Source organism: Melanotaenia boesemani, chromosome 1 (genome assembly GCF_017639745.1).
Source record: "Melanotaenia boesemani isolate fMelBoe1 chromosome 1, fMelBoe1.pri, whole genome shotgun sequence".
Lineage (NCBI taxonomy): Eukaryota > Metazoa > Chordata > Actinopteri > Atheriniformes > Melanotaeniidae > Melanotaenia > Melanotaenia boesemani.
Window position 1 is genome coordinate 11,260,732 of NC_055682.1, and position 26,962 is coordinate 11,287,693.

The 26,962-nt window shown below is 37.7% G+C and overlaps 1 protein-coding gene and 1 long non-coding RNA gene across 3 annotated transcripts in view; one reads left to right on the forward strand and one right to left on the reverse strand.

The window, feature by feature from the left end:
* Window positions 1–798: 798 nt before the first annotated feature.
* gramd2aa (GRAM domain containing 2Aa) overlaps window positions 799–26,962 on the reverse strand; it is a 34,121-nt gene continuing 7,957 nt past the window's right edge. For both annotated transcript variants that reach the window (XM_041979908.1, XM_041979914.1), the window contains exons 2-12: window positions 25,585–25,689; window positions 15,418–15,475; window positions 14,033–14,105; window positions 11,315–11,418; window positions 10,703–10,801; window positions 7,103–7,174; window positions 6,950–7,006; window positions 5,887–6,064; window positions 3,252–3,345; window positions 2,225–2,329; window positions 799–2,003 (exon numbers count right to left, since the gene is read on the reverse strand). In XM_041979908.1, the coding sequence (XP_041835842.1) occupies window positions 2,000–2,003; window positions 2,225–2,329; window positions 3,252–3,345; window positions 5,887–6,064; window positions 6,950–7,006; window positions 7,103–7,174; window positions 10,703–10,801; window positions 11,315–11,418; window positions 14,033–14,105; window positions 15,418–15,475; window positions 25,585–25,689 (949 nt within the window). In that variant the 3' untranslated portion in view covers window positions 799–1,999. The remainder of the gene's footprint in view (window positions 2,004–2,224; window positions 2,330–3,251; window positions 3,346–5,886; window positions 6,065–6,949; window positions 7,007–7,102; window positions 7,175–10,702; window positions 10,802–11,314; window positions 11,419–14,032; window positions 14,106–15,417; window positions 15,476–25,584; window positions 25,690–26,962) is intronic.
* On the forward strand, window positions 23,119–25,347 carry LOC121636421. The gene is made up of 2 exons (XR_006009723.1): window positions 23,119–23,642; window positions 23,932–25,347. It is a non-coding gene; the product is annotated as an uncharacterized LOC121636421 (long non-coding RNA).

The window sequence follows — 26,962 nt, forward strand, 5'->3', positions numbered from 1 at the left end:
GCGTGGAATGATATGATATAAAGTCATGCTTTAGGCGTGGAATGATATGATATAAAGTCATGCTTTAGGCGTGGAATGATATGATATAAAGTCATGCTTTGTTGTTGACACAGCTAATGCTAATGCTAACGCTAATGCTAAGGGACGAGCATAAAAGTTTAACTCCCTGCAATGTCCAAATGAGCCCCATATTTTCTTTTTTTATAAGTGTGGTGAAGTGCTCTGCCACGTAAATTTTTGTAAACATTTTCTGGTAAACGTGCTTCTTCCAACATCTAGGTTTTTTCACTCTCAGGCTAGGAGTCTGGTTCAAACATAAATGGCTGAATTCCGTAAGCTGCTGCTCGGTCAGGTTCGCTTGTTCTCCAGCGCGCATCTAATTAAAATAGTCAAAAGCTTTCATGAACTCTCGCGAGACAAAGTTGTGGTACAGTCTATGGGTATGAGCAAAGGGTCAGCTCTGTTTTGTTTTTTGTTATTTTGTTTTTTAAATAAGTTTTCAAAAAATATTTCAAGACACTTAGAGGATAGTGGATACATGAAAAGACCAGGCGATGACACCTTTAAAAGCTTGAACCCAGGTTCCCTCAATTATCAGTTTAAGGGTTGTGTGAGTTCCAAGGAAAACGCTACATAAACTTTGTTTTCACATTTTAAATATAACTTTGCTCCACTTTAACCTTGTCAATTATCAGCCTCTGATAATTAAACATTGTAGAAAATGTCAGCCCTTTAAAACAATGACAAGGTATGAAATTTAAACAGAGTCACAGGAAGGAAACCAGATGCCACTGGTGCTCAGCCAACACATATGTAATTTATTAAGCGCTGAGTGCTTCTGCCAACATTTTCCTCCAGTTTTATGATTTTCACAGCGTTATAGGAGTTAATAAAATTAGCTGTGCTTCCTTTTCACAGACATGCATGTAGTGGTAAGTGCCGGGTAGTAAAAACAGTAAAAGAAAAGCTACAAACTGACTTATATTTGTTGTCAATTTAATTAATTTGGATGCAGCAAAGTAGACTAGGACTACATGTGACCCACGTCTGCAAGACACAGAAAACATGTTCAGAAACACTGAGCCTCAATGTGCCATTTGAAGTCTTAACTTGAAATATATAAAAACACACACACTCACACACTCCTCCTTTTGCACAAGAATTAGTGATGTAATGAAAAATTAAAATGATGTATGTCTTCTCATTACTTCATTCACATTACAGCCAACAATCTCATGAGGTGTTTATCTCTCCAATTTGTCACATTAAACATATTTTCCTCCATAAATACCTTCACTTAAGTACCTTAAATAAAGCAAAAAAAAAAAAAAAAAATAGATCTAATATGTTACAAACATGTGAAATAATGTGGACCTATATTAAAAAAGTGCATCAGCTTGGCTAGTTTTAACCTTACTAAAAATACATCAGGTTCAGTCCACATATCAGTCAAAATATGTTAGATACAAACAGATTAGTCCTTCCTGTAACAACTGCAACAAACCTGAAATATCTTAACTTTCAGTCTTTTCAAGTACTAGATTGGTTGAATTACCAGTTTCCATCCTTGGATACTTTTCTTCATCATCCATCACAACTTTATTGGTGCTACAAACAGCAGATTCAACTCTAATATGATCTGTTTCAGGGTTGCTGAAGCATCACATTTTAAGGTGGAAAAAGACCTTAGATGACAATCATAATCTAAAGTAAAATCTACTTTATATATTAAGAAATAAATATACAGTTTTTTTTGCATAGTCTGGAAGTGATCACTGAATAGGAACTAATTCCACTGTAGGACAGTTCATTAGATGCCTGGGGTCACATTTATCCTTTTTTTTTTTTTTTTTTTTTTTTTATTGAAGCTGGTGTCGGGGGGTTGTTAATCTGTTCTGGGCTCTAAGCTGGTCCTGGATCTGCACAGGAGGGCATCATCAACTCCAAGAGTGAGGAGAGTAAACAACAAAGTCTGATGAGTCAAAGTGGAGAGCAGGGGTTACCTGGACAAGAAGGGAACCGACTGGTTAGTGGTGTAAGATAGTAATCAGCATAGTCTCATATATAGAAATACAATAAAATACACCATACTATAGCGTAATATGGTATTATACACATTACATTTTAGATAAGTATGTCAAAATTTAGTTTATTTATTTATTAGGGCCATCAAAATCTCCACTCTGGGCATTTTTTGTAAAGAAATTGTGGCTGATGGTGTTACCTCTCTCTTAGGGGCAGGTTTGGGTTACTGAGGAACGACAGCTGCTGCTCCAGACTGCACACACGAAAAGCCAAGTAACACGATGACAGAATGAGGAGAATGATGCTGATGAAAAAGGAGGACAAGCACATGTTAGTTTACATCACAAACTATTAAGTTTCAGGATTTGGTGATGTCAGACTCTAGGATACTTTGGTGAAGTGGGAGGAAAGTCTTTGGTGTAATGTTATTTCGTGAACACTGGGAGGCGTCAGTTGACTTTCTGTCAACATTCACAGAGCAGAAAACAACAGATTCAACCTGTCTGAGGAGCCACGGAAACTAGTAATGATGGAGCATTTTAAAGTTAAACTATAATAAAGCTGCATTTTTAAAAATGATCTAATTTAAAAATAAATAATTTCAATTCAATACAAATAGCCAATTCCTGTTAATACTGTTAATCCAAAATAAGCTTTACAATCATAAATGTAGCATCACGTTTATTTTTTAACTTCCACCTCAACAGATGCTTGCTTCTTAGTACAGAATTTCTGATTCTGATTTACATTTTTTATTGTAATCACAATAGAAAATAGTCTGTTTTATACCAGAGATGTGTCTATCTTTTCCGGACAGGGAGTTAGTGGTCAGAAATATGACAAACATCTGTCAACCAAACAGGGTCATTGATCCCTCAAGGACAGAGCAGTGCGTCTTCATTTTTGCTAGGTGAAGGACAGATCAACATAGCAAGCAAAGATAGACCGTTGTTAGGGAAAAGGAGTGCACACTGCTTAATGTGACATAAACTGATGTATTGTGATTAATACTATTAACGAAGTGTCTTGCACAGAAACTTCTCAGTGGAAAAAACAAATTAAAAAAGGTTTTAACAGCTCTGATCCCCTGTGTTAAATCTGACTGAATCACCTGCTATTTATATCCCCATGTTAATGCTCGCAGTGTGTGTGTGGAGTTGTGAGTCAGCTGTTGGAGGCGGTGAAGGTGGTGTTGTCAGTGTCTGTGTGTCCCTTTGTATACTCACAGCAGGGTGAAGAACTTGAGCAGCTGGTACTCCATCTGGCCCAGTTCTGCCACTGGCTCTGATAAAAGACCTCTGTCTGTCTGAAGACTTCGCTCTGAAATACACACACAATAACACAAAACCATTAAGGCTGCTAGTGCTACATATTCCACTGTTAATATTGCTGCTGGCACACCTGTTTGTATAAATCTGAATACATTTGAAATCAAACACAAAATCTTCAACAGAATATTTAACCTGTTTACTGGATGCACATATCAACTACCAGAGGATGCTATTAAAGGGTAGTGCACCCAAAAATGTTTTTGTTTCAGCTGTAAACACAGTATTACTTAATTGTGATAAACTCTGTATACTGTTGATGAAATTAGTCATTTTTTTTATTTATTTAAAATTTGGATTTTGTGGGTAAAATGGCTCATAACGCCCTCTACAGGGTAAAACCAGGTTATGTTTTTTGTGACATAGAGCCATATCTACGCCACGAGAACATTTTAAAAACCTCACAGAAAAGTAGAGTGTGTAGTTACACTTTAAATACATATTCATTCTAGATTATTGGTAATCACAGCTGCAGACTACAAAAGCCACAGTTCTACTTTACGAAGACTGAACTTTGCCTCTGTCTTAAAGAATAAAAATATCATGAAAATTAATTGAAAGAAGCTGATCTTTTTATTCATGATGGTTACTCTTTACACAGCTAGGCTGGTGCCTTTGGTTGGTCTAACAGTTTTGCAAAAGAGGTTTTACAGGTAGCAACCAATCGAATATCACTGGATTCATCTTCCTTCAAGTATGTTCTAAAAACTACAGCGGAAAATATAACAGGCTCAAAGTTTTGTGGTCTGTTTTTATTCTGTAGACACTTTCTGAACTAAAAGAAGGGGAGCATGCTATAGAAAAATAATTACTGCTTCTTTTTCACACTATTTTGACTAATAAAAACCGAGGGCCTATTCAAATTGTTCACTCGATGACTAAAAACTCCACAATGTAGCGTCAACCAGTTTGTAGTGCTGTTCAAAATGTTATTTTAATCTACTTATCTGTCTTATAGCCCACTAGAAAATGAATTTGTGATGCACCAAAAGTAGAGTACAGAAGTTGTACACTACATCAATTAATACTGAGGCCTGGAGCCAGCTGCTGTGGAGCTGATAAACATGCTAATACTAGCTAGGCTAATAGCTTACATTTGCAGCTTCATAGGGCTACATTATACTCCTCCAACATCTAAACCAACATCTAAAGAGACTAATAAAAAAGTCTCTTTTTTAAGATGCAGGATTTAAGGAAAGTATTAGCTAAATACTCAAACAGGGGACATGAACATGTTATAATGTAGTGTTTTTGAAATATTAGCATGCCAGCTACAACAAAGAGGCTATCATGTTTCTTGTTTTTAGACGTTTAATTATTTTTTCAAGGGTAACATTTATTTCTTACTCATATATTGAAGATTATCATACAGTTACAGCCACAGCTGCACATAAATATTTGCCATAAAGTTTTCTGTCAGTGTTGTGGAGAAAAATCTTAGCTACAACTTATTCTCAACTAAAGACAGAAACTTTATGCTATCCATCACCCCATATTTTGGGTAAATATCCAGTGTTTTATTATGAGGCATTGCTACATTCAATTATTACCTGAAATGCATCAGCTGCTGTCTGCCCCTGTCCTCTGGTTAGGGCTATATATAGGAAACACTATGCACTGAGTGAGCTTGTGAAGGAAGGAACGGTCCAAGCACAGCTATAGTTATATCATATTGCAGTCGTGCCCATAGATGATCCTAAATGTTATATCTAAAGTGTCATATTTAGCTGTTAATATGAAATCTCCAACACATTTCCATGCAGCTAATTTTATTATCTGCATTTTTACCTAAAAATTAAATTATCACAAATAGTTCATATAACATAAAAAGACAAGCATACGACACCTCCATTATTAAAACATGCTGTCTAAGTTGATTTAATATTTCCCCGTAAATGAGTATAACAGCTTACATTGCACCCCAACTTTGAGTCCCTGTGTGTGCTATCCATCATGTCTTGGGGAGCAGCACTGATGTGGGTTATATGTGGAATAATACAAAGCACACGGCGGTATAACTGTCCTTAAATGACTTTGTTAAGTTATAATCCCAACTTAATCTGCATCAACCCGAAGCTTTTTAATACAAAAGACCACATGATTTAATCTCCATTTGGAGCTTAAAGTATAGTTGCATAAGAGAAATGTCAAAAAGCAGCTTTCTAATTCTATCACTCTGTTGCACAAAATTTAACCTGCAATGAAAGAACTCAGACATACAACCAGGCAACTCAACTGTGCTTTGTTTTTGTTGTACAGTATTATTGTGATTTGGATGAAAACACTGTGCACTGTCTCCTGATGCTGAAATCCACAGAGGTAAAAACAAAGTACTAACAAAATACTCATATGATTCAAACTATTTTCTCAAATGATAAAATTTTTAAGGCATAATATAAGATTTTTGTTGTTATATCTGACTAGAAATGTGGTTAAACTCAGACCCGGTGCAATTATAAAACCTCACACTTTTAATGGACTATAAGTGACCTTGTATGCACACAGTGACACAATATTATCATCATTTTATCACCTTCCAGTGGCTTCTCTGACTTGAAGGATGCGTCTGCTGCTCCCAGGCCGGCTGTGGAGTTCCCCAGGAGGTCAGGAAGGGAGGAGGACACAGATACCACTGAGGGTTTCCTCCTCCATTTTAACACTGATGGGAATTCATCAACCACTGGGAACTCATCCGGGGTTGGGAACTCGTCCTGTAGCACAAGAGAAAGAAGAGACTGTGTTGGAAAGAGGGTGTATCAAATAGAGGAGTTTGCAGACTGGCAGTTTTAAGCTAAAACTATAGTGTTGTTATTCTTACTTCAATAAGGCTTTGTTTAAAAATATGATCCATTAATAAATTAAATTTTGGGGTTGTCAAGAGAAGGATTTTCCATTCATCATTGTTATAATGCAGACATAAATGTTAATAATCCATTTGTATAAGTCAAAGGCTTTTCCATTCTGTAATAAGGACTCAAGACTGCTGTTGTAAATGCCTTTTAATAAAGCTAAATGTCATTCTGAACGTTCATTGAGAATTTTTTCCCCAGATTTGTATTAATAATGGTTTATAATGGATTACTAAGCACTAGCCAATTTAGTGCCATCAATTAACAAAGCTTCAAGTCAGTTAAGCTTTAAGTTGAGGTTTAAAACAGGTTAAATGCGGGTGATAGAATAAAAACTCAACAAAACCTTCTTCATAATTCAGTAGCGCCTTTCTTTCTATAAATATCATTCTAGACTTGAGCGTGATCAAGGACAAGCATGATAACAAAACCCAATTATTCCTTAATACAGAGTCTGTTTTGTCGCAGAGCTGCCTGTAGCACAAGTAGACACAAGGTGACTTCAGAGAGCTCTTTGATAGCATCTTGCCGAGTCGGGGAATAATTCACTGCAAGGCTGCAGCTGCAACAGAGTGATCGATTGATCCTGTCTGTGTAAGGAGGTAAAGTCAGCCCTGTGGTTTGAAGTCAACCTTCTGCTACGTGTTTCACACGTTGAATTTCCACTCACTTTGATCATAACAATTTTAAGACTTTATAGTGGTTAATGAAAGGGTTTTGCTCTGTTAAAGACGTGTTCTCACTGACCAGAGATAAAGTCGGCTCCTCCATGAACTGCTTCAAGCTCAGACTCTTGCCATTGACCTGGAGCGAAAAAGGCAATCGCTTCTTTAATTACCATGCATGCTACACAGTGAATACACCAAATTAATGCTACGCATGATATATGTGTTTGCTGACCTGCAGGTGTGTGCAGATCCTGCGGAGGACGTCATATACACTGTCCCTTGATAGCAGAGATACAAATACATACTGAGGAGAGAAAGGAAAAAGACAGAAATAGGACAAACCTGTTATAATTTTAGCTTTAATTATGACTACTCTGAAAAACATCTAGAACAAATGTATATTATATAAGTAACTCTATATGTACTCAGCTAAGATTAGACATGATAAACAAGCAGAAGATCTTCGCTTTTATATCTTAAGCTACCTTTGCAAACATGACAGAGGCAACGTTTTAATCTCAGGTATCAGCTTTTAAATAAGTCAAGATCATTTGCTTCTTCCTCAGTTCAGTAACAGTGCTGCTTTGCTCCCATTAGTATGCCTTTACCTGATTCAAGGACAGAATACTGTGAATATCTGAATGCAGAAAGAAGAACATGAACATTACTAGGCAAGAGTGAAGAATTGGATGAAAATCACTTCAAGGATTCAAAGGCTTTAAACTGGGACAAAGAAGAGGATTTTTGTCTAATTTATTTTTTTTATTTCAGTTTATATTCTTACACAAAATTATGAATGAAATCAGGAACAGCTTAAACTGATATGTTGACCTGGACGGATGCCATCGCCTCTCAAAAGGTGGACATGTATGTATTATCTAGTGGGGTTTATTTGTTGTTTTTTTCCATGTCAGTTCATCAAAAGTTTTATTTTATCTCATCAGTTAAGTTCGTGTTGGCAATGGAGCAGAAAATGACAACTAGTCTCTTTTTTGTTACCAACGCAAACAGCAAACTTAAAACCCTACAAAATTAAGCATTTTTTATTTAGCTAATTTTTTTGAAAAGTCCTCTTTTGCTTCTTTTTTTAACATGTTAATATAAGTCCTTGTTGAGTGTTTCTCAATCCAGATCCTCAGGACCCACCGCCCTGCTCGTCTTAGCCGAGTTCCAACTCCAACACACCTGATTCAGATTAATGAACTTCCTCATCAAGTTCTTTGCAGCCTGTTAACAAGCCATTCATTTAATTCAGGTGTGTTAACCAGGACTGAGAAACACTGTGATAGAGGGTTGTCCTCTTACTGCTAGTGCCATGGTAACCACAGCACAAATAAAGAAGTACAACTGTTCAAGTCTGAATAAGAACCACAAAGAAAACATGGACCATGGTTGCCTCCACAAATGAGTCAAGCTAGAGTTAGAGTTCCACCGGGCCACTTAACTGGAGCACGGCCCTTATCTCAGTATAAATACACCTGAGAGTAATCAGATTACTGATTGAAGTTATGTCTGATGCTGTGGTAAAGGAGGTGGTAAATAAAAAAAAAATGTTAAAAAAATAAAAAATGGAAACTTTCTGCTGCTTCTAAGTTTTGGTGCGTGAGATCAAAGTTTATACAGTACAGCTGAATTCACCACACAGATGTTGTCTTTGACTTATTTGAATAACAACCTGTCGTTAAAAAAAACGCTGATTTTATCAGAGTGGAGGACAAGTCTGAAAACCCTTTAAGCTAGTTAACATGTAGTTCTAACAGGCTACAGATCCAAATAAACTGATGTTTTTCATCTGATAAAAGAAACTGAAAAATATGTGAACAAGAAAAGCTTTACTGGGAATTTGGCTGCATAAGCAGGTCTATATACTCACGCTTTACTGGTTTTATAAACAGACACACAAACATGCAACTTTGGAGCTTGTGCAGCAGAAACTAAACTCCCTTACTTAGCCTGACATTACTTACGTGTTAGACCAGTTTTGATATTTGTAGAATGAAGAACAAGAGATATAAATGTGATATAAATGCTTTTCAATTCCACACAAATAAAGACACTTTCTCACTCAAGCTACATTATAAAATGCAGTGTTTTTATGAAATAGAATTATGATTTATAATATTACCTGCATTATGGCCATTTAGTTTTCATTTGTTTACAATGAAGAAATGTGAAATGAGAGAGGGATTAGCTTAGAATATAAAACACAAGAAGCGGCAGAGACCCACATCGCCTTACTAGTTTCTAATTTTGATGTGTCTCCAGTCTGTGGGAACTATGATGAAACCATATGGTAATATTAGCTACGCTAGCTGTAAATCATGCTAAGATTAACAATTAATGTAGAGAAGACACTCCCAGGAAAGGTAAATAATTCCAGGTCTTGATTTCTTCAGCAGCCTCAGAGTATGTCGATGTCTGTCAAAACACGCTTCTTCACTAAAAGACTGCAATTACACATTTTCCTCCAACCAATTGTGAAGTGTTTCCTTTGCATTCCTCTCTTGTAGCATGCTAGCTCTGAACTGCTTTGAGGTGATTTCCTGAGGCACAGTTTCTGTGTGTAGCCTGAATCCATTTCTCAGATGAGCATGTTGATAATTTACAGTGCACACTTATACCAGCTTTAAAAGTGTCCCTTTTTTAGGATACTGAATATTCCAAATTGCAGAAATGAAATATTGAACATCCACATTACGCTGCTTGATAATGACATTGACAAGCTAAAAAAGAAGAAACCACATGACTGAAGGTGACAACTGTCACTTTTTCAATTTATTAAAAGCAAATTTAGAAGCTAAATTTGTGGTCAACCAGACTGCACTTTCTTTTACAGAAGGAAATAACTAAGGATTTCTATAATTAAAGCATATCTGTATGATTAAGTACAGTAGGTCGCACTAGAGGTGTCTCTTAAAAATGTACAATTTCTTAACTTTAGGGCTTTCTTAATGTTTTTGTGTGCTGTGGAAACCGTCTGTGTAGGGTTCAAATGTGTGTTTCAAAAAGAAAAAGGGTTCTGTTTAAAGCTAGCAATTTTACAATTCAGACCTGCTAATAAAAGAAGTTCATATCTGCAAGCAGGACTACAAAGAAACTCACAAAAAAACATTTCAGCTGGAAATATTACCTACATGTTTGTAGTATGTTAAATACATCACAGCTGATGCCTGATTACAAATTTCAGCTGGGAATAGCCAAAATACTGAAATTGTTTTGTTTTTAACACCTTTCCATCGAGCCAAATGAGAGCTGAATTGCAGCTTTAAATGACTCATTTGAGTTTTGAGTTTTCTTGTATTATTTCCTCTGTTTAGTAAACCATGTTTAAATTACTTAATTTCCCTCTTCACCATGGAGAGAGCGTGCTGCATTGAAACAAATGAATTTTAAGGAATAGCTTATTAAAACCTTCCTAGCCCTCTGGGCAGCAGAGACGTTAATGCATTTGTGGGATGTTTTTTTTTTATTTTTTTTTGTGCAGCACACTAATTGGTAGCTGAGGATGAATTACCCCAAAGTTGCCACAGTTAATATTGCTTATTGGCTATCATTATTTGTAGGCCGTTAAGGCCAGAAGGGAAGCTGAGAAGTAAAAATAGTCTTTGATAGCTAGATGAGAGGTTGGTGAGACAGAGATTTGAGGCTCTCTTGAATATTGCTGTAATGGTGGAAAAACCTTCACTCACTTAACCTTCCAGCTGGGAGTCTGCTCTGTTTCCATCTAGCATGGTGTTATTTTTTCCACCACTGCTACTCTGGAAAATACAGCCATACTGTCCTAATCAGAAAGAGTATTTCAATTTAAAGTGACTTTGATAGAGGTTTGTACCTTCTGGCCAGTGTCTGTGGTGATCGCCAAGCCGTTGGGTACGAGTCCGGCTGTTTTGTGCTTCTTCACAAGCCTCACAGAAACAACAGGGATAGCAACCTGAGCAGCATGAATAGAGGAAGAAATAACATTTATAAGGAGATGTTGCTTTGAAATACCTAAAAACAAAAACTGGAGAGTTAAAAACACCATCATGAGGTGTCATAGGTAACACAGCTGGAAAAAAGCTTGTGAAGAAAGTCAAGAGGGAACATGAAACATTTCTTATTTGAGTCAGAATGTGAGGAATGCACTTGGAATAAGCAGCTTATTGTCACTAAGATCTTTGCAGAGGGGATTGGTTTCAAGGAAATGCGGGAAAAGGTACAATGCACAACATCAAAGAGAAGCTGGTTAAGTCTAAATGTCGAGTCAGTCAATTTCCCAGAAGAAACTTTACATGGCAAAGAATTAAAGCTGGAAAACTTCAAATCAATCCATAATCCTGACTGACTTTCAGTGAAATAATTTGTCAAGCTGGCCAATCAGCTTGTCAGACTGTGGCTGGAAGTCACTCGGATCGAGTTTCTTAGTCAGTTTGAGTTTATTAAGCTGTCTGTCAGTCACTCGTACCTTGATGTCCTTGCCAAAGAGGTTGGCATAGAAACACAACCAGTTTCTGGAAATGTAGAGTCGGCCTTGTAGAAGGATATCTCTGAGAAGAGCACAGGAGTACACTGAGAAAAGAAGACACACACACACACACACACACAAAAAGAAGTACTAAAGGTTATCTTTTTACTTTTTCCATTTGGTTTTCTTTTCACAGTTTGCAGACAACAGCAGTGTTTATGGTAAACCAACATTTAAATGTGGTGTCCTGAAATCTGACGATTTCTGAGTTTAACCACACAGCAGAACTGGCAAGAATCAAGTAAAATGCCAAGGCAGACATTTACAAAGAGTAAAACCACTCAAAAGAAAAAAGGAAAGAAAATGTATATGTGAAACTCTTAAAGGTTTGGTGAACAAGGCATTTTTGTACAAACAGAATATTTTACTAATTTAAATTAATTTAATTCAGATGTTGCTGTCATGTTGTTGGCTTACTTAAGTTTTAAGAAATCACTCAAAGAACATCAGGGTCTAAAGGATCTGCTAACTCCAAGGATGCTCCAGATATTGTTTGTCCATAGGAGGCTGATAGTCATAATGTATACCCACTTCTCAGGTACACCTCGCTAGTACCTGGTTGGACCCCGTTTTGCCTTCAGAACTAACTTAATTTCTTATGGTTTGGATTTAACAAGACTGGCGACCTGTTCAGGGTGTACCCTGCCTCTCGCCTGCTGATTGCTGGGATAAGTTCCAGATCCCCCGCAACCCTGAATTAGACTAAGCGGTATAGATAATAGATGGATGGCTGGATTTAACAAGATGTTGGAAACATTCATCTGAGATTTTTCTCTATTTTGAAATGATAGCATTACACAGTTAATGCAGATTCGCAAGCAGGACATCCATGATGAGAATCTCGCGTTCCACCACATCCCCAAGGTGCTCTGTTGGTTTGAGATCTGACTGTGGAGGCCATTAGAGTACAGTGAACTCACTGTCATGTTAAAGAAACCTGTCTGAGATGATTTGAGCTTTGTGACATGGTGCATTGTCCTGCTGGAAGTATGCATCAGGAGATGGTACACTGTCATCATAAAGTGATTGACATGGTCAGCAACAAAACTCAGGTAAGCTGTGGTGTTTACATGATGATCGGTTGGTACCAAGAAAATATCCTCCACACCCTGACACCAATCAACCTGAATTATTGAAACAAGACAGGATAGATTAATGTTTTCATGCTGTTTCCACCAAATTCTGACCCTACCATCCGAATGTTGCAGCTGAAATGGAGACTCATCAGGCAAGGCAATGTTTCTTCAATCTTCTATTGTCTAATTCTGTTAAGTCGGGGTGAATTATTGCCTCAGTTTCCTGTTTTTAGCCGACAGAATAGTGCTTGATGAGGTCTTCTCCCCCTTCAAGATTGGACATGTTGTGTGTTCAGACCTGGTATTCAGCATACCTTGGTTGGAGCCAGAGGTTGTTTGAGAAAAGTTGCCTTTCTATCATTTCCAACCAGTGTGCCCATTTTCCTCTGACCTCTGACATCAACAAGATATTTTGGTCCAGACAACTGCTGCTCACTGCATGTTTTTGCTTTTTCAGGCCATTCTCTATAAACCCTAGAGATGGTTGTGCATGACAATCCCAGCAGATCAGCAGTTTCTGAACCAGCCTGACCAGTTCTACTAACAACCATGTCACGTTCAAAGTCACTTAAATCCCCTTTCTTACCCATGATGCTCAGTTTGAACTTCACTTTACAGATAACAAAATAACAGCTGAGGGTGGCAATGATTAACAAGTGCTTACAATCTCAATTTACTTCACCCATCATTGAGTTCCCATCTCTGAGGAAGGTGTGAATGAGTGAACAAGGGCTGCACTGGAGCAGCTGTAACTTCAGATTTTCAGGGTGTGTTGAACTTACAGCTGCAGTTGGTTCAACATACATACAGTAACAGCAGTGTTGACCTTTTGGATTTGGAGATATTTAACTCATTAAAACTAGATGAAACATATGGGTAATGCAGTACTCATGAGCAGAGGGCACCCCGAGTCTAAATGGGTTAATTCCTTAAAAGATCAACAACTCGTCAAAAGGCTGTCAGCTGTTCTCTACAAAATTTAGTTTCATGAACAGGTGCTTTGTATAAGTGGGTGACAATTTGCAACAATCAAATTCAACAAACCTTTTTTCCCAAAAAAGAAATATTTTTCAGTATAGTCCCAGTGGTAGCAGGTAGCTGTTTGCAGCTGTAGTCTGGTTTGCATAAAGAGAGTACAGATTCATTTTCAGACTAATTATTACAATATAAATACTAAATAAAGACGTTTTTTTTGGCAATGTCTAAAGATTCGTAAAAGAAAAGCAACTTGTTTTTGCCATACAGAATTTATAATAATACAAAATATTTATGAAAAACAGAACATGTACACAAACCTTTTCACTGTATCACCATATATTATTAACAAAACTTTTTGTCGGTTTATAACGCTGGAAAAATAATATTATTATAATATTATAATAGGGTTTATATAATATTATAAACTCTGTGTTTTCCATTTTTTTAAAAAAACAATTTATCAGTTTCATCATTTCACCTTCAAATGACATCAAAAACCTAACGTGTATCATGCTGTAACTACACGTGAGCAGCTTACAAACGAGCTTACTGCTTAGAAAAGAAGTGCAAAACAAGTTAATGAAGTAAAGCACAGGACACGTACCTTTCATCAGGATCTCATCCTTGGGCACGCATGGGAACAGTTTGTGGTACTGCGAGTTGTACTTGCTGACAGTCTGTGCAGAGGGACAGGGCAGAGTCATGAGCAGCTCCTTGGTGGACCGGCCTGCCTGCACAGCACCAGCCCCACCGGCCCCTCCGCCACCACTGGCCACTCCGGCTCCGCTCTGCGCAGACACCACCCTTTCCCTCAGAGGACGCGAGCTCTGCACCAGGCTCAGCACGTTGGCACCGTACTCACACACACACTCGCGCACATCCAAGGCCTGGAGCAAACCGCTGCAAGACACACACTGTTCCCCTGCCGCCGGTCAGTACTGAGCTGGTTGGAGGACTGCCTCCAAGCAACTACCTCTAGTCAGCATGCACCTACAAACACACACACCTGGCTCTAAGGTGTAAACATACACTTTTACAAACTACAGACTACCAGCAGCAACACTTCGATTTACAGCCACTGAGCTCTTTCTCAACTACAAGGTTCCCTTTCTCAATCTTAATGCACCTTCAGTGCCTCAACTGACACCCTCCCTCTTCTGCTTGCTTTACACGCATACACTCACTCTGCCCTTCATCATTCTGAGCTGAAAAATAAACACATACACAGGTACTCCTCACTACTCTTATAGTCCTTCCTTTGCCTTTCCTTTTACCCTAAAACTGTCAGTTTCTCTTCCTGTCTACACTGTCACCCGCTGACACCTCACCTTTCTTTCTTTTGAGAAAAGAAAAATACATTTTTATCCCTGAACTCACAAGAGGTCTCATTCATCCCCCACCTTCGTCTATCACAGCTCAAACTCACCTCCAGCTTTCTGTATCTGTGCTGCGACAGTATCTTTCCCTGTTTTTCTCTGCACAGTTCTGTCTCATCTATCACTCCTTTAACCACTCAGTCTGTTGTTTGTGTCACTCCTGGTTTTGTTTTTCTATTTATAGCTCATGCTAGAGGCAGCTCCGGTCCTCAGAACTATGGTGCCTAAAGGAGATTATAGTAAAGAGGGTTCTTTTTTTCCACTTGGGAAAAGCCCTGGGTTTATGTAAATGTATAATTATTTCCTAAATGAATTTGAGATTAGTCATCTGTGCTGTAGTTGCATTATTCCACCAAAATGATTAGAAGCCTATTGCTCTCAATATTCTCAATTGATCATCTTTGCCAGAATAAGTAGCTACATTTGACATTATAGGGCCAAAATACATTTAAAGGACTGAGCTTCTTCTTTAGTTTCCAATGTCAAAATCTTACACTGTGGTGAGGGAAAGTGCCCTTTTAAAATGCCATAAATTATTTGGATAAAGAAAAAAAAAGAAACCCTCTTAAGACATGAATCACAGAAGCAGTGATAAAAGAGGGACCAAACTCACCGAGCCCCTGTAACATTTCTTCACATCTTCATAGGACAAGTCTTCAATGAGCTGAAACCTGTGAAATAAAAATAAATAAACATAATTACATCATATGGATTTATAATTAAATGATATGATATGATATTACATGCATAGCATTATGGGTATAACAAAGAAAAAAATTTAAATATCCTAAAAATTATTCATACACATTTCAAAGTGGATTAATGTGTTCACGTGCTGAAAAGGGCAAAAGCAGCACTTAGCTGGATGACAAATTTTGGTTAGCTTTTAAGCAGATGTGCTTTATGCATGCATGCGTGTGAACTATATGAAAATCCCAGCTGGGTCAACGCTTCCATGTGACCAGTTTATCAGTATTTTGTACCTAAATACAGACTCAAATGTTCTCACAAGCAGCATAAACAAAGATGAATATGGAGTTGTTCAAAAGCTAATAGTGACCATGAAAGGACATTATCTGTCATTCTTTTAAAAGTGCACAAGGAGACACATTACAAGCATTAAACTGGCCTCAGGAGGAATTGTTAGAGAAGTGCAGCAGATGTCACAGCATGACACTGATATCTATTGTTGAAGCAGATACCACACTGAGCAGGTAAAATTCAGTATAATCAGACCTAGAAGGAAAATGTCATTCAAATGAACTGCTGTCCCAGTTAAGATACTTTAAAGAAGACACACGCATGCAACAATAAATGCTGAATGGAAGGCTGTTTTTGACAGAGAGAAAGACAAATATCCCTTTCTTCCAATATCTCTGTGAGGGTGTCAGGTGATTGACAGCGAGCACAGTGAGATGTAACACAGAGCTGATATGGAAACGCTGCTGCTGGAGGAGACACTGATAAAGCCGTAGCTCTGGCAAATTGCAGCATCACATCTACAGAGATGAATCATCCCACTCAGTGGAAGTTGTTTCTCATACTCAGCATGAAGAAAGACATCAAATGAAGGACAGAAAGGATGTTTTGATGTCTTTGAGCAGTCCAACTAAGGAAAAGAAGACTGTTGCGTTTGCCAAAACCCCTCAGCTAGTCTTCATCTTTAAAATGATTCCTTTTGAAATGTTAAAAGTCTATCTATAAAAGACTATCTAAAAAAATATATGAACAACAAGCAGCCAATGTTATATTAGAAATAAATAGCTGCCAGATTCATCTCTCTAATAGTATTTTACTTTTCCATTTCAATATACTTATACTACATATTTAATACATGAATATTGTGCCTTTAATTTAATAAAATTAATCAGCCAAGTACTGTCGCTGGTTATGTGGCAGTTCAAGATAATATGCACAAGGCAGATGTTTAGTTTGTAAACAGAAAAAAATTAACATAACATTAAAAACATTTTCTATTGGTATCTAATCTTTACTAAAATTACTGTTATGTTTTGATTCTCTTAAAATGAACCATTTATATTTACTTACAATTGGTCTACGTACACGGCAGCTGCCATATTTGTGTCACCGCTTTTACGACTGTGTTTCTGATTGGACAAACAACTCTGTGTGATGTAAGAACCCTTCGAGCTTAACATGGATCCAGTGGGCTCAGGTACACCCAAGCCCACTGGATCCACTCACAAATTAAAGCATATTTATGTCTGGAAAAATTTTGTCCACTCTGTCCACTCACAACTTGCTATGCCCATCTTTATGACTAGATGTCAGTAATTGTCAGAAAGATATAAAAAATTAAGACATAAATTCTTGGCTGTTAAAATTCTAATCCACTAGCTGGGTATTTATCCCCTAAAAACTCATCTGTTTTTCTTTGAAATGTACTTTTTTTTTTTGTTTGTTTTTTAGTAAGAAAAACATTCAATGCCTTTGAACAGCTTGGGTATCACTCTAGGCTCCGTTCTGTTCCCAGAGTCAGAACTAAACATGGAGAGGCATTGTTCAGTTGTTATTCTCCTCACATGTGAAATAAACTCCCGGAAAATTGCAGGTCTGATGAAACTCTCAACTGTTTTAAAATCAAGGTTAAAAACTTTTGCCGGTGCCTTTTATCAAAACTGTTAATTCATCAAAATTAAATGTTTTTTTTCTTGCATTTTTTCTTATTCTATTTGAGCTTTCTCTGTATTTATTTCTTTTAAAGTTTATGGTAATATACATTTGCCTTGCACTTGCCATGCTAATATGAAATTTTATGTTGATGTCTTGTGCAAAACTGTATCCAACTTAATCTACTGTTCAATCTTGTGCAGTTATGTCAAATATCTGATGTTCACTATGTTTCTCTCTATTACTTTAGGCATATCTGAGGAACATTAAAGGCTCCCTCTACTAAAAATTCTATTTTTAATACAGGTTTAATGTGCAAAATCATTACTGCATTGAAAATCCCATAAGACAAAGTCCGACCGTCGTACGCTTGATGTAGAACTTTGGTGGAATCAGTCTTGACTACTTTCTGTACTTGACAGAGCTGTGCAGCTAATCTGTGTGTGATGTGATGAACTGATGAAATAAGAAGTTAGTTCAAGTTACAAGAAGTTAGCAAACTCTACCTGCTAGCTGATAGGACAATGCTTGCCCAAGCTAGCAGTAACAGCTAATAGCTAACAGCTAACAGCAGACAGGCAAGTAGACTTGACCCTGATGACCCTAGGGATCTAGTTAAATCATTATGGATCAGAAGATTCTGAATGTATTTTGGCCCTAAACCCTTCAGTGCTTTAAATGATTGTATAAAATATGAGGATTGTGGATGGAAGCATTTAAAAATATTCACTTGTCCACTTCACCTGAGGACAACCACTTTTTCCTTTCACAGAAAACTGCGTAGGTTAGCATCACAGAACAAGAGTCAGTCCCCTTTTAATATGTTGTTTTTGTTAGTGATGTGTCGGTCACGAACGATTCGTTCAGTATGAACTAATCCTTTATATAACTCGGGAGTAACGGGTCCTCTCAGTGAGCGATTTGTTCATTTTCATGCGGTACCTCCTCTCGCCACATGGCAGGCAGCTGCATAAACTCAAGGTGTGTCCCAATTCAGGGTCTGCACACTTCAGTCAGTAGGTCAGGACAGCAAACAGAAATGATTCGTTCAGGACTCGCTCAGGTCCTCGTTCTTTTGTCACGTGACAGCCAGGCTGCTCAGGCAACAGCTCGGGCTGCACGGTCTCGTTCTCGTTCTCGTTCATCATTCAGGCTGTTTGGCGAGCAGTACGTTCGCTCTCAGATTGGTCTCTCTAGTGCTTCTCTCTGTCACGTGACAGGAAACTCGCTCTCTGAACGGGTCTTCCTTCGTTCGTTCACAGCTCAAGCTGTATCAAGCTCAGCAGTACGTTCGCTCTCGGCTCGGTCTCTTGTTCATTTGTCACGTGATAGCTACCGAGTCACTGTTGCGCTGTTAAACAATGGCAGGGAGGATGTAGGACACAAATCACTTTAGGGTCAAAAGAGTCGAACTTCGCATCACTAGTTTTTGTCAAACTAACAAGCAAACATTCAGTATGCTAAACAGAACAGCGGTGGATCTAATCAATTAAAAATACTTCTGCTGCATTATAATCACACAGCAGAAGCTGCAATTGTGGCTTAAATGCTTTAAAACCACTTTCTTTTGTTCAATTGGCTCAGACACATTAATAAAATAAGTCAGTACTCTAGTTAATCAATGCAGTTAAAATCATGAAGTATAAAAAATCCCCCCCAAAAACCTTCAGCTCCAAAATGCGTCTTAAAAACTGTTGATGAAAAGCCGATTAAATGATTGATTTAATTTCTTCTACCCCAACGGATTCAAAATGGAACAGCTCAGGCTAGAAAAAAACATCTTAGCAGGGTTTAAGTGTCAAAGAGCAGCAGGGGTTGCGTGCTGTGTGTGTCTGAGTGTGTGAGACAGGTTGTTTACAGTAAGGCAGTGCAGCTGTGACAGCACTGCCAGCTCTCCTGCTAAATATTCACAGTCACTTAAGCTATTTAACATTGAATACCATTGGTTCTTTTATAAGGGAATCATAATGGGAGGCATACTGACTGCTGTTAGAGAACTAAACTGCTCTGTTTTGGTGCTTAAAACTAAAATCCTGTGGAGTTTTTCATATTTGCAATTTAATGTAAATGCATATATATATATTTATATATATATATATTCTCTTTCAGTTAAAATTTCACCATGTAGAACAAAGAGGTTTGTCATGATAGGTTTTGAAATATTTAACGTACTATATTTTGTAAACTGTTTATTTTCTGATCAATGATTTGCTGAAAAAGTAATAAAAGGCCATTTTTTTTTGTTTCTTCTGAAAAACATGTCCTCACCTTTCACAACCAGGCCCGTTGCATTGCGATGTAATGGTAAACACTCTTGTTGTCTCACAGTTACAGAGTCGCTGGTTCAGGCCTCGGCTTAGTTGTGTGTAGCCCTGTGTTCTAGTGATGTGTGGGTTCTCTCTGGGTTAAAGGGGGGAATTGTGAAATTTCCTTGTCTCTCTGTGGTGGAATGGTGACTGGTTCAGGATAAGTTCTGCAACCCTGCATTGAAATATGCACAGGAGGGACGTTTATATATATAAACGTCTTTTCTGTTTAATGAAAAAGACGTCTTTTCACTTTTCAACCAAATCACGTTTATTAGATGTTGGGCAAAGTCGTCTTTTCAATGGACTTTTACCCAAATGCTGCTGGGTGGGTAGTCAGTCATGCACACTGGATTGGAATCCGCTACACAAAACAGCTTAATTTGTAGGATGTTATTAGGTGAACTGATTGCTTTATACTTCCACAAGATTTCCATGAGATTAAAGTCAGGAGTTTGACTTTCACTATTTTAAAACATTGTTATTCTTAAACTATTCCTTTTGTGATTAGTGTTGTGTGACACAATTTCTTCTAAAACCCAGCTGGTACAAATGTTTCTTCTTTCTAACCACTTCTCACTTAAAAACAGGAGTTTTACCATATTATCTGTCCTCCAAACATGTTTTCTGCAGCCTTCTGGTTTGGTTTTTTGCTCTCCAGCAAACTGCAGATGGGTAGTAATGTTCTTTCTGTGGCTTTCTACTTGCAGCCTTGCCACACACACTATTCACTGTTCTCCTGGGAGGGGCGGGGGACTCATGAATATTGGCATCACTCTATGTGAAAGAGGCCTTTAGTCTTTCAGACTTTGCTCTGAGTTCCTCAGTTGTCTCACAGACTTTTAAAAACCTCACTCTCAGAGTGTTCTTTGCTAGACGACCACTCCTGGGGAGGGATACAGTGGTCTTGAATTTCCACCATTTCCACACAATCTATATGTTTGTTTGAATTGGAGGAGTACAAACTCTTGGAGAAGGTTTAGTAACCTTTTCCAGCTTGAAGAACATCATGTACCCATCTTTTGTTGAATCATGATGTAAATTTCCAAACATGGATTCTCAAGATTTGACATGAATCATTTTTTAAATAATAACAATAACACTGTATGGAACATTTATCATCACTGCAATATTAACATATGCAATATCAATATTGCAAAAGTCTGCAATAAATGGTAGACTCCAGACATTTTTTGCAACAGATTCATAATTCATATTAATGAAGGCTGCATTTCACCTAGAAGAAGTTCTGCTTTTATGTATGCTCTAAAATTATACAGCATGTACAGGTGCATCCTACACTAATAAACCTCAGTCTAAATATTTGTTTATATACCATAATGCATAACAACATCCCAATGTTCAGTAACATTCCATAAATCACAAACTCCAGTCCTTGAGGGCACTGTCCTGCAGGTTTTAGATCGTTTTTTTGCAGCGATGCATCTGATTCAAATGCAGTGCTCACAGTTCTGCATAAGCTGACCCATTGATATGAGTTCATTTGTTGCAGCAGGGAAACATCTAAAACCTGCAGCACAGTGGACCTCATGGACTGGAGCTGGTGATCCCTGGCACAGGCTCTTGCATGTTTTCCGAATATCATGCAGCCATGCTGACAACCCTAAAGTTACCACACTTTAGACACTAACAGATAAGCAATTTTCATTTTCCTTAAAAATGAATGAAATGACTAAATTAACTACTGTTGATCATTTTAAGTAAGTAAAAATATTATACAGTATGCCTCTATTAAAACACTGGCAATATTAGAGCCCAAAATAAGTCCTAAGTAATCCATAATCAAACTAAATTAATCAGTTTATTAGAACTAGCAAAAATCCAACCTATTGTTCAGTTTCCTACCTACTTAATTATTTTATTTAGCTTGACCTAGATGTAAAATCCCCTTCCTGGAAAATACACCCCTTCATCTTGTGACCATGTTATGAATAACAGTGCATGTGTGCTTCTCTTCCTGCCTATAAATAGGCTTCACAGTGGCTCTGCACTCTCAGGTGGAGAGAGGAGCGTGATTATTAAAACACAGGCAGCCCTGTGGGAACTAACTGGCTCTCGAGTCTTTGCTCTCACTCTCAATCTGTCTCTGTCTTTTAAACCACATCCAGGTCTTAATCAATACTGCTTGCACAGCTTGGCAACAACACCATGTTTTTAGGAGAGCTGTGAATGTGGTTGGCTTTAAGGTTAAGAATTTTTATTCTTACAAATATAAACAAGGAGAGATGATACAAATATGGATAATTTAACTAAAATATGTCCATATATGTATCTGAATGCTACTTAAAAATTTTTACAATTTCTATCTTAAGTAAAATCCTGAACACTGGTAGGCTTGGTGAGGTTATCACACAGCCAAAATATGTTGGCTTTCCAAGTGTCAGGGGGCTCAGAAGACATTGGATCACACTGTGCAAATGTATTTAAATAGTCTGAGTCCTACAGACAAGGAAATGATGGATCTCAATAACCTAAAAATCCTCACAGAGCAAGCACAGCTTTCTTTGATCCCTATCATAATGTCAGAGGCATAAGGTTTGGCAACAAAACCAAACCTGTGAATCAGCTTGTTCCCTTGTGAGCCAAGCAAAATGTTGCCTCCCACAAGTGTGTTTGTGTGCATACGCATGCGCTTTTCTCCGAGTATGGCAGTGCCCTTGGCAGTGAGGCAGAAGAGTGAAACTAATTACAAGCTGAAAGAATCCTAAATTGAATCCCAAATTAGAAAGCGAACACCTCCCATCGGTGGCCAACATAGCAGCAGACTTAGCGTCAGTAATTTAGCTGGAAGAGAAGAAATTGGGACTGAGTGGGCTGAGATAAGTTAGATATGTGGAGAGATTTTCAAGGAAAAAAAAAAACCTATATTTTAATCAGTTAGAGGCTCATTTTAACCATTACATCAGCATGTTAAGAGTGAAAATTAACTTGTTGGTTTGAGGTCAGAGTTTATTTTCAATTTTGGTTATAAATCATAATTATTATTTAAAAAGAAACAACTGATGTTAATTTTTAAAGCATTTTTTGCAATTGCCATAGAATTATGTTATAACTTTGATTTGTCTACTAGTTTGCTTATTGGCAACACATTTAGAGTAGAGCCAAATATGAAAGATGTTATGCAGAATCCTATTTATACAAACAACATTTTATTATGTGCTGCATGCCTATGGGTTACAGAGTTTGGAAGAGCTGTAAAAAGCATGGCTGTATTTACTGCTGAGGATATAAAAAAAACCATCATGGTGTTTTTTAAACAAATAAATTTGCTGGGAAAAGGTCAAATGTGCTGCAATGGACTGGTGACCTCTCCAGGGTGTACCTGCCTCTCACCTGCTAAATGCTAGGTTAGGCTCCAGCTTCCCCGCGACCCTCACAGATAATGAATGAATGAGTGAAGGTCAAATGTGTCGTTATTTTATTTTTAACCACTTTACAGGACACAGAAGGCAGTGTTCAAGGGTGGCTGCAGACTGATTCAACAATCAACATTTATTTGCTTTATTTTTACATAAATAAAATCATTTTCTGCTGTCAACAGAGCGTCTGTGTTCATGTTTGCATTGATGTTTTCTCATGCATTTGTTGTAACTGCACTTTAACAAAAACCTTTACACTGAGAGTTAAGAAACTTGTGTTTGATTATTTCTTTATTGTACCAATTCTTTATGGCAATTCATCTTATACTGTTGGAAAGCGTGTTTATTTCCGTTCTAAATTATGCTACATATGTAAGGAAAATATGTTTGTGGGATGAGCAGGAGGGTTGAGTATGTGATAGCACCCATGAAAACAGCTTATTCTGCTATTTGCTGCCATGACTGCCCCTTCACCATCAGCCCAGCTCGTGTTGGCAACATGTGCACTGAATCCTGGACATGTGGAGCAACGTTATGTTCAGTGATGAGTCCAGATTCTGCCTACAGCAGTGGGACAGTAGGGTCCAACTGTGGTGAAGGCTGTGCTGCAGCAACAGGGTAAGAGCTTTGGTGGAGGCAGAGTCATGCTGTGTGGCAGCATCTCCTTCACTAGAAAAGCAAGGCCGCTCAGCATTGGAAGTAATCTCAGTACAGAAAGATATTAAAATGACTTTCTGAAACCAGTGGCAACCCCATATTTCTGGGACCAAACTTTATCCTCCAGTTTGTCTCCTCAGAGATCGCCTCCAGAATTTGGGAGTGGAGGGGGTAGAATGGCCTGCCTACAGTCCTGATCTCAACCCCATTGAACACTTGTGGGATCAACTTGCTGTTCATGCCAGAGTGACCAACACAACCACACTGACTGGCTTGCAGCACAATGTGATGCCATCCCACAGCAGCGCGTGCCCAAGCTGGTGACCAGCATGAGTAGGAGTTCCAGGTTGCTGAGGCTGTTTGGTTCTTTCACATGATACTGAGGCCTCTGTTTGTTAAATGTATTAATTGTTAAATTGCCAATATGTCTCGTATCACCAGACACAAACTTCTGTACATTTTGTACAAAATTTAGTTGATGGAAGTGTTTTGTGGAAACTTTAAAGGGTTTCAAGCTCACTTGAGATTATTTTTGCTGTTTTCTAAAAACGGTTAATGCGTATCTGGTCAGATAGAGACACCACGTATGAATCAGATGCCATGATGAACATGTGATTCATGTGTTGATAGCAAAAATAATTTGTTTCTATTTCTACAGAATAAACATGGAAAATACTTACAATGTGAAATAAAAATAACAGTTTAGTCAGCCATGGTGACATGTTCTGTTTGTGTCTTTTTCTGCAATGTTTTATGCTGGCTTAGGCTCCAGCTTCCCCATGACCCTTAATGGACAGGGCAGTATGGATAATGGATGGATGGATATGTGAGCCTAATCATTTGAGGCTTTGACCACATTTAACACAATTCAAGTATTATAACTGTATGTTACAGAAAATAAGCAAAAGTGGAACAAGTTCCCTTTAACACACTCAGATCTGATGCAACATATACATGCCTTGACCTTTCAAGCCTAATATAACATGGATGTTGCATCATAACTTTCAAGTCACATAATATATTGTGTTAACACTGATAAACATTAGAGCAAATTCCATTATTTACAGCCATATTCTAAGGTTCAAGTGGGCAGTTCAAGCTTTTTAAAATAAAACCTTATGTCTAAATAGATCAATATAACACTGCATACAACAATTTGCAACTAGAGGCATGCAGCAAGTGAGGAATCTTGAGGTGAGCTGGACAGTTGTAGGATGAACAAAACAATTACTGAGTGCTGAAAGTTAAAGACTGACATGTTCATTAAATGTTAACATCCATCTCATTGACTGAGTTTACCAACACTTTGTGCTTCAATGCTTAATCCCATCTCTGAACAGTTTCCCAGGATTAAGCTGCTCCTGTCTCAAATCCTTCTTATATAACTCATAAACATTCTGTTTGTAGGCGGACAAAAACATGCATGTGAATCCTTGCACCAAACCAAAACAAAAAAAAAAAAAAAAAAAAGGGGGGGGGAGGGTGTTGTACAACACTTAATTGCTTTAACTACAGTGCAGCATTGTTTAAATATGTACAGTAAATCTCTGAAGCCTGACAGGGAAAAAATAAAAAACATCCTCTGTAGCTCCCTGTCTGCAGTCTTTTTTGTATGCATGTGTATGTGTGCTATTGACCATTGTTTGACATCAAATAAAGAACAAAATAAGTCCTGTGAAAATAAATCTCCTACGGCTGCAACCCATGATCATGCACAGGATACAGATGGCGTGCAGAGTGAAAAAAAAAACTGCTAAAACAGCAAGTGATGCAAGTGAGCAGTGTGTGTCTGTGTGAGAGATTTGCCTGAAGTGGCCATGTGTGTCATCGTCCTTGGAGGGGTCCAGGTCCTGCGTCGAGATGAGGCCTGTTTCTTCACTCTGCTCCTGCTGCTCAGTCATGCTCCTGGCCCTGGATACACAAAGCACAACTCTATGTTCACAGCAGGAACCTCTCTGCTCAGTCTCCATGTACACTTATGACAACATGTTTGTTTTCATGTCTCCAGGTTCGGCTTCAAAGAGAACATTTCCTAAACAGTTGTTTGGGGGCAAACAAGTGGACTCTGTCTTAAAAATCAACAGTGCAGTGATGCAGCAATTAAGTCGGATTCAGCATGTTTATACTATATTAAAAATACCTATTTAGTAAAAATAAATAAATAAATAAAGTGGTGTTCTTGTGTTTTTGTAAATTGGGTCAGTGTGTGCTCATGCTGATGTGTACAAAGACGTACATCACCTCAGAGGTTGTGCAGATGGCTGACCTTATGTGCTGCTGTGCGCAGACTAAAACATTTTGAAAAATACATCGATGTGTCAGCACTAAATGTCTCCTGAAATTCACTTTCAGCAAGTTCACAAAATACAAACAACAAAATAGTGGATACAACCAGAGGGTTGATAAGGTGAGATGGTCAAACAAGCATCTTTTATTGGGCAATTATTTCCATCTGGAGCACAGCATGAATCTAACACTATAATCAACCAACTAAGGCTCACTGAGTGATTCAGTTGAAATGAAAAGAGATCCAAATCCCAGCTTTAACGTTGACAGGGTTGGATTATGTGGTGCAGGTCATTTTAAGGGCTTATTGAAGTTGTTATCCATGCAGCTCAAAATGAATGGCATCAAATGGTTTGTAGTGGGAAGGACACCAAACCTTGCAATCTACATCTGCAACAGGACTGAAACACCATTAAAAAACCAGACGTGATTTACAATAAATCTAAATCTCATCTGCCACATCTCTCACAGTTCTAAGAGACTGAATAAGTCTACTTGGATAGGATACAGATCGCGTGCAGGGGTTAAAACACTTTATTTTTAATATACTGTTATTTGTTTCTCCACCTTGACTTTGTCCATTATGTTTAAGGTCATCCTTCTTTTATTAAAATGTGTGGTTTAACCCAACAAAAAAGACTATTAGTTAATTATCTCACCCTAAGCCCTAACCCATCTATTTCATGTAGCTAACAATAACAATTTTAACAATCTATTTATCTTTTTATTACAATTTTAATTGTTTTTGCAATTACTATCATTAAAAATACAAGATTTTAATCCATTACTAAGCTAACAACTATTAGCATTCTTTTAGCTAATAATTTTAAGCTTATCCATTACCTTAAAAGATAAAGTTGTTAGTTAATAATTAAAAATAATTATAACTACTCTACTA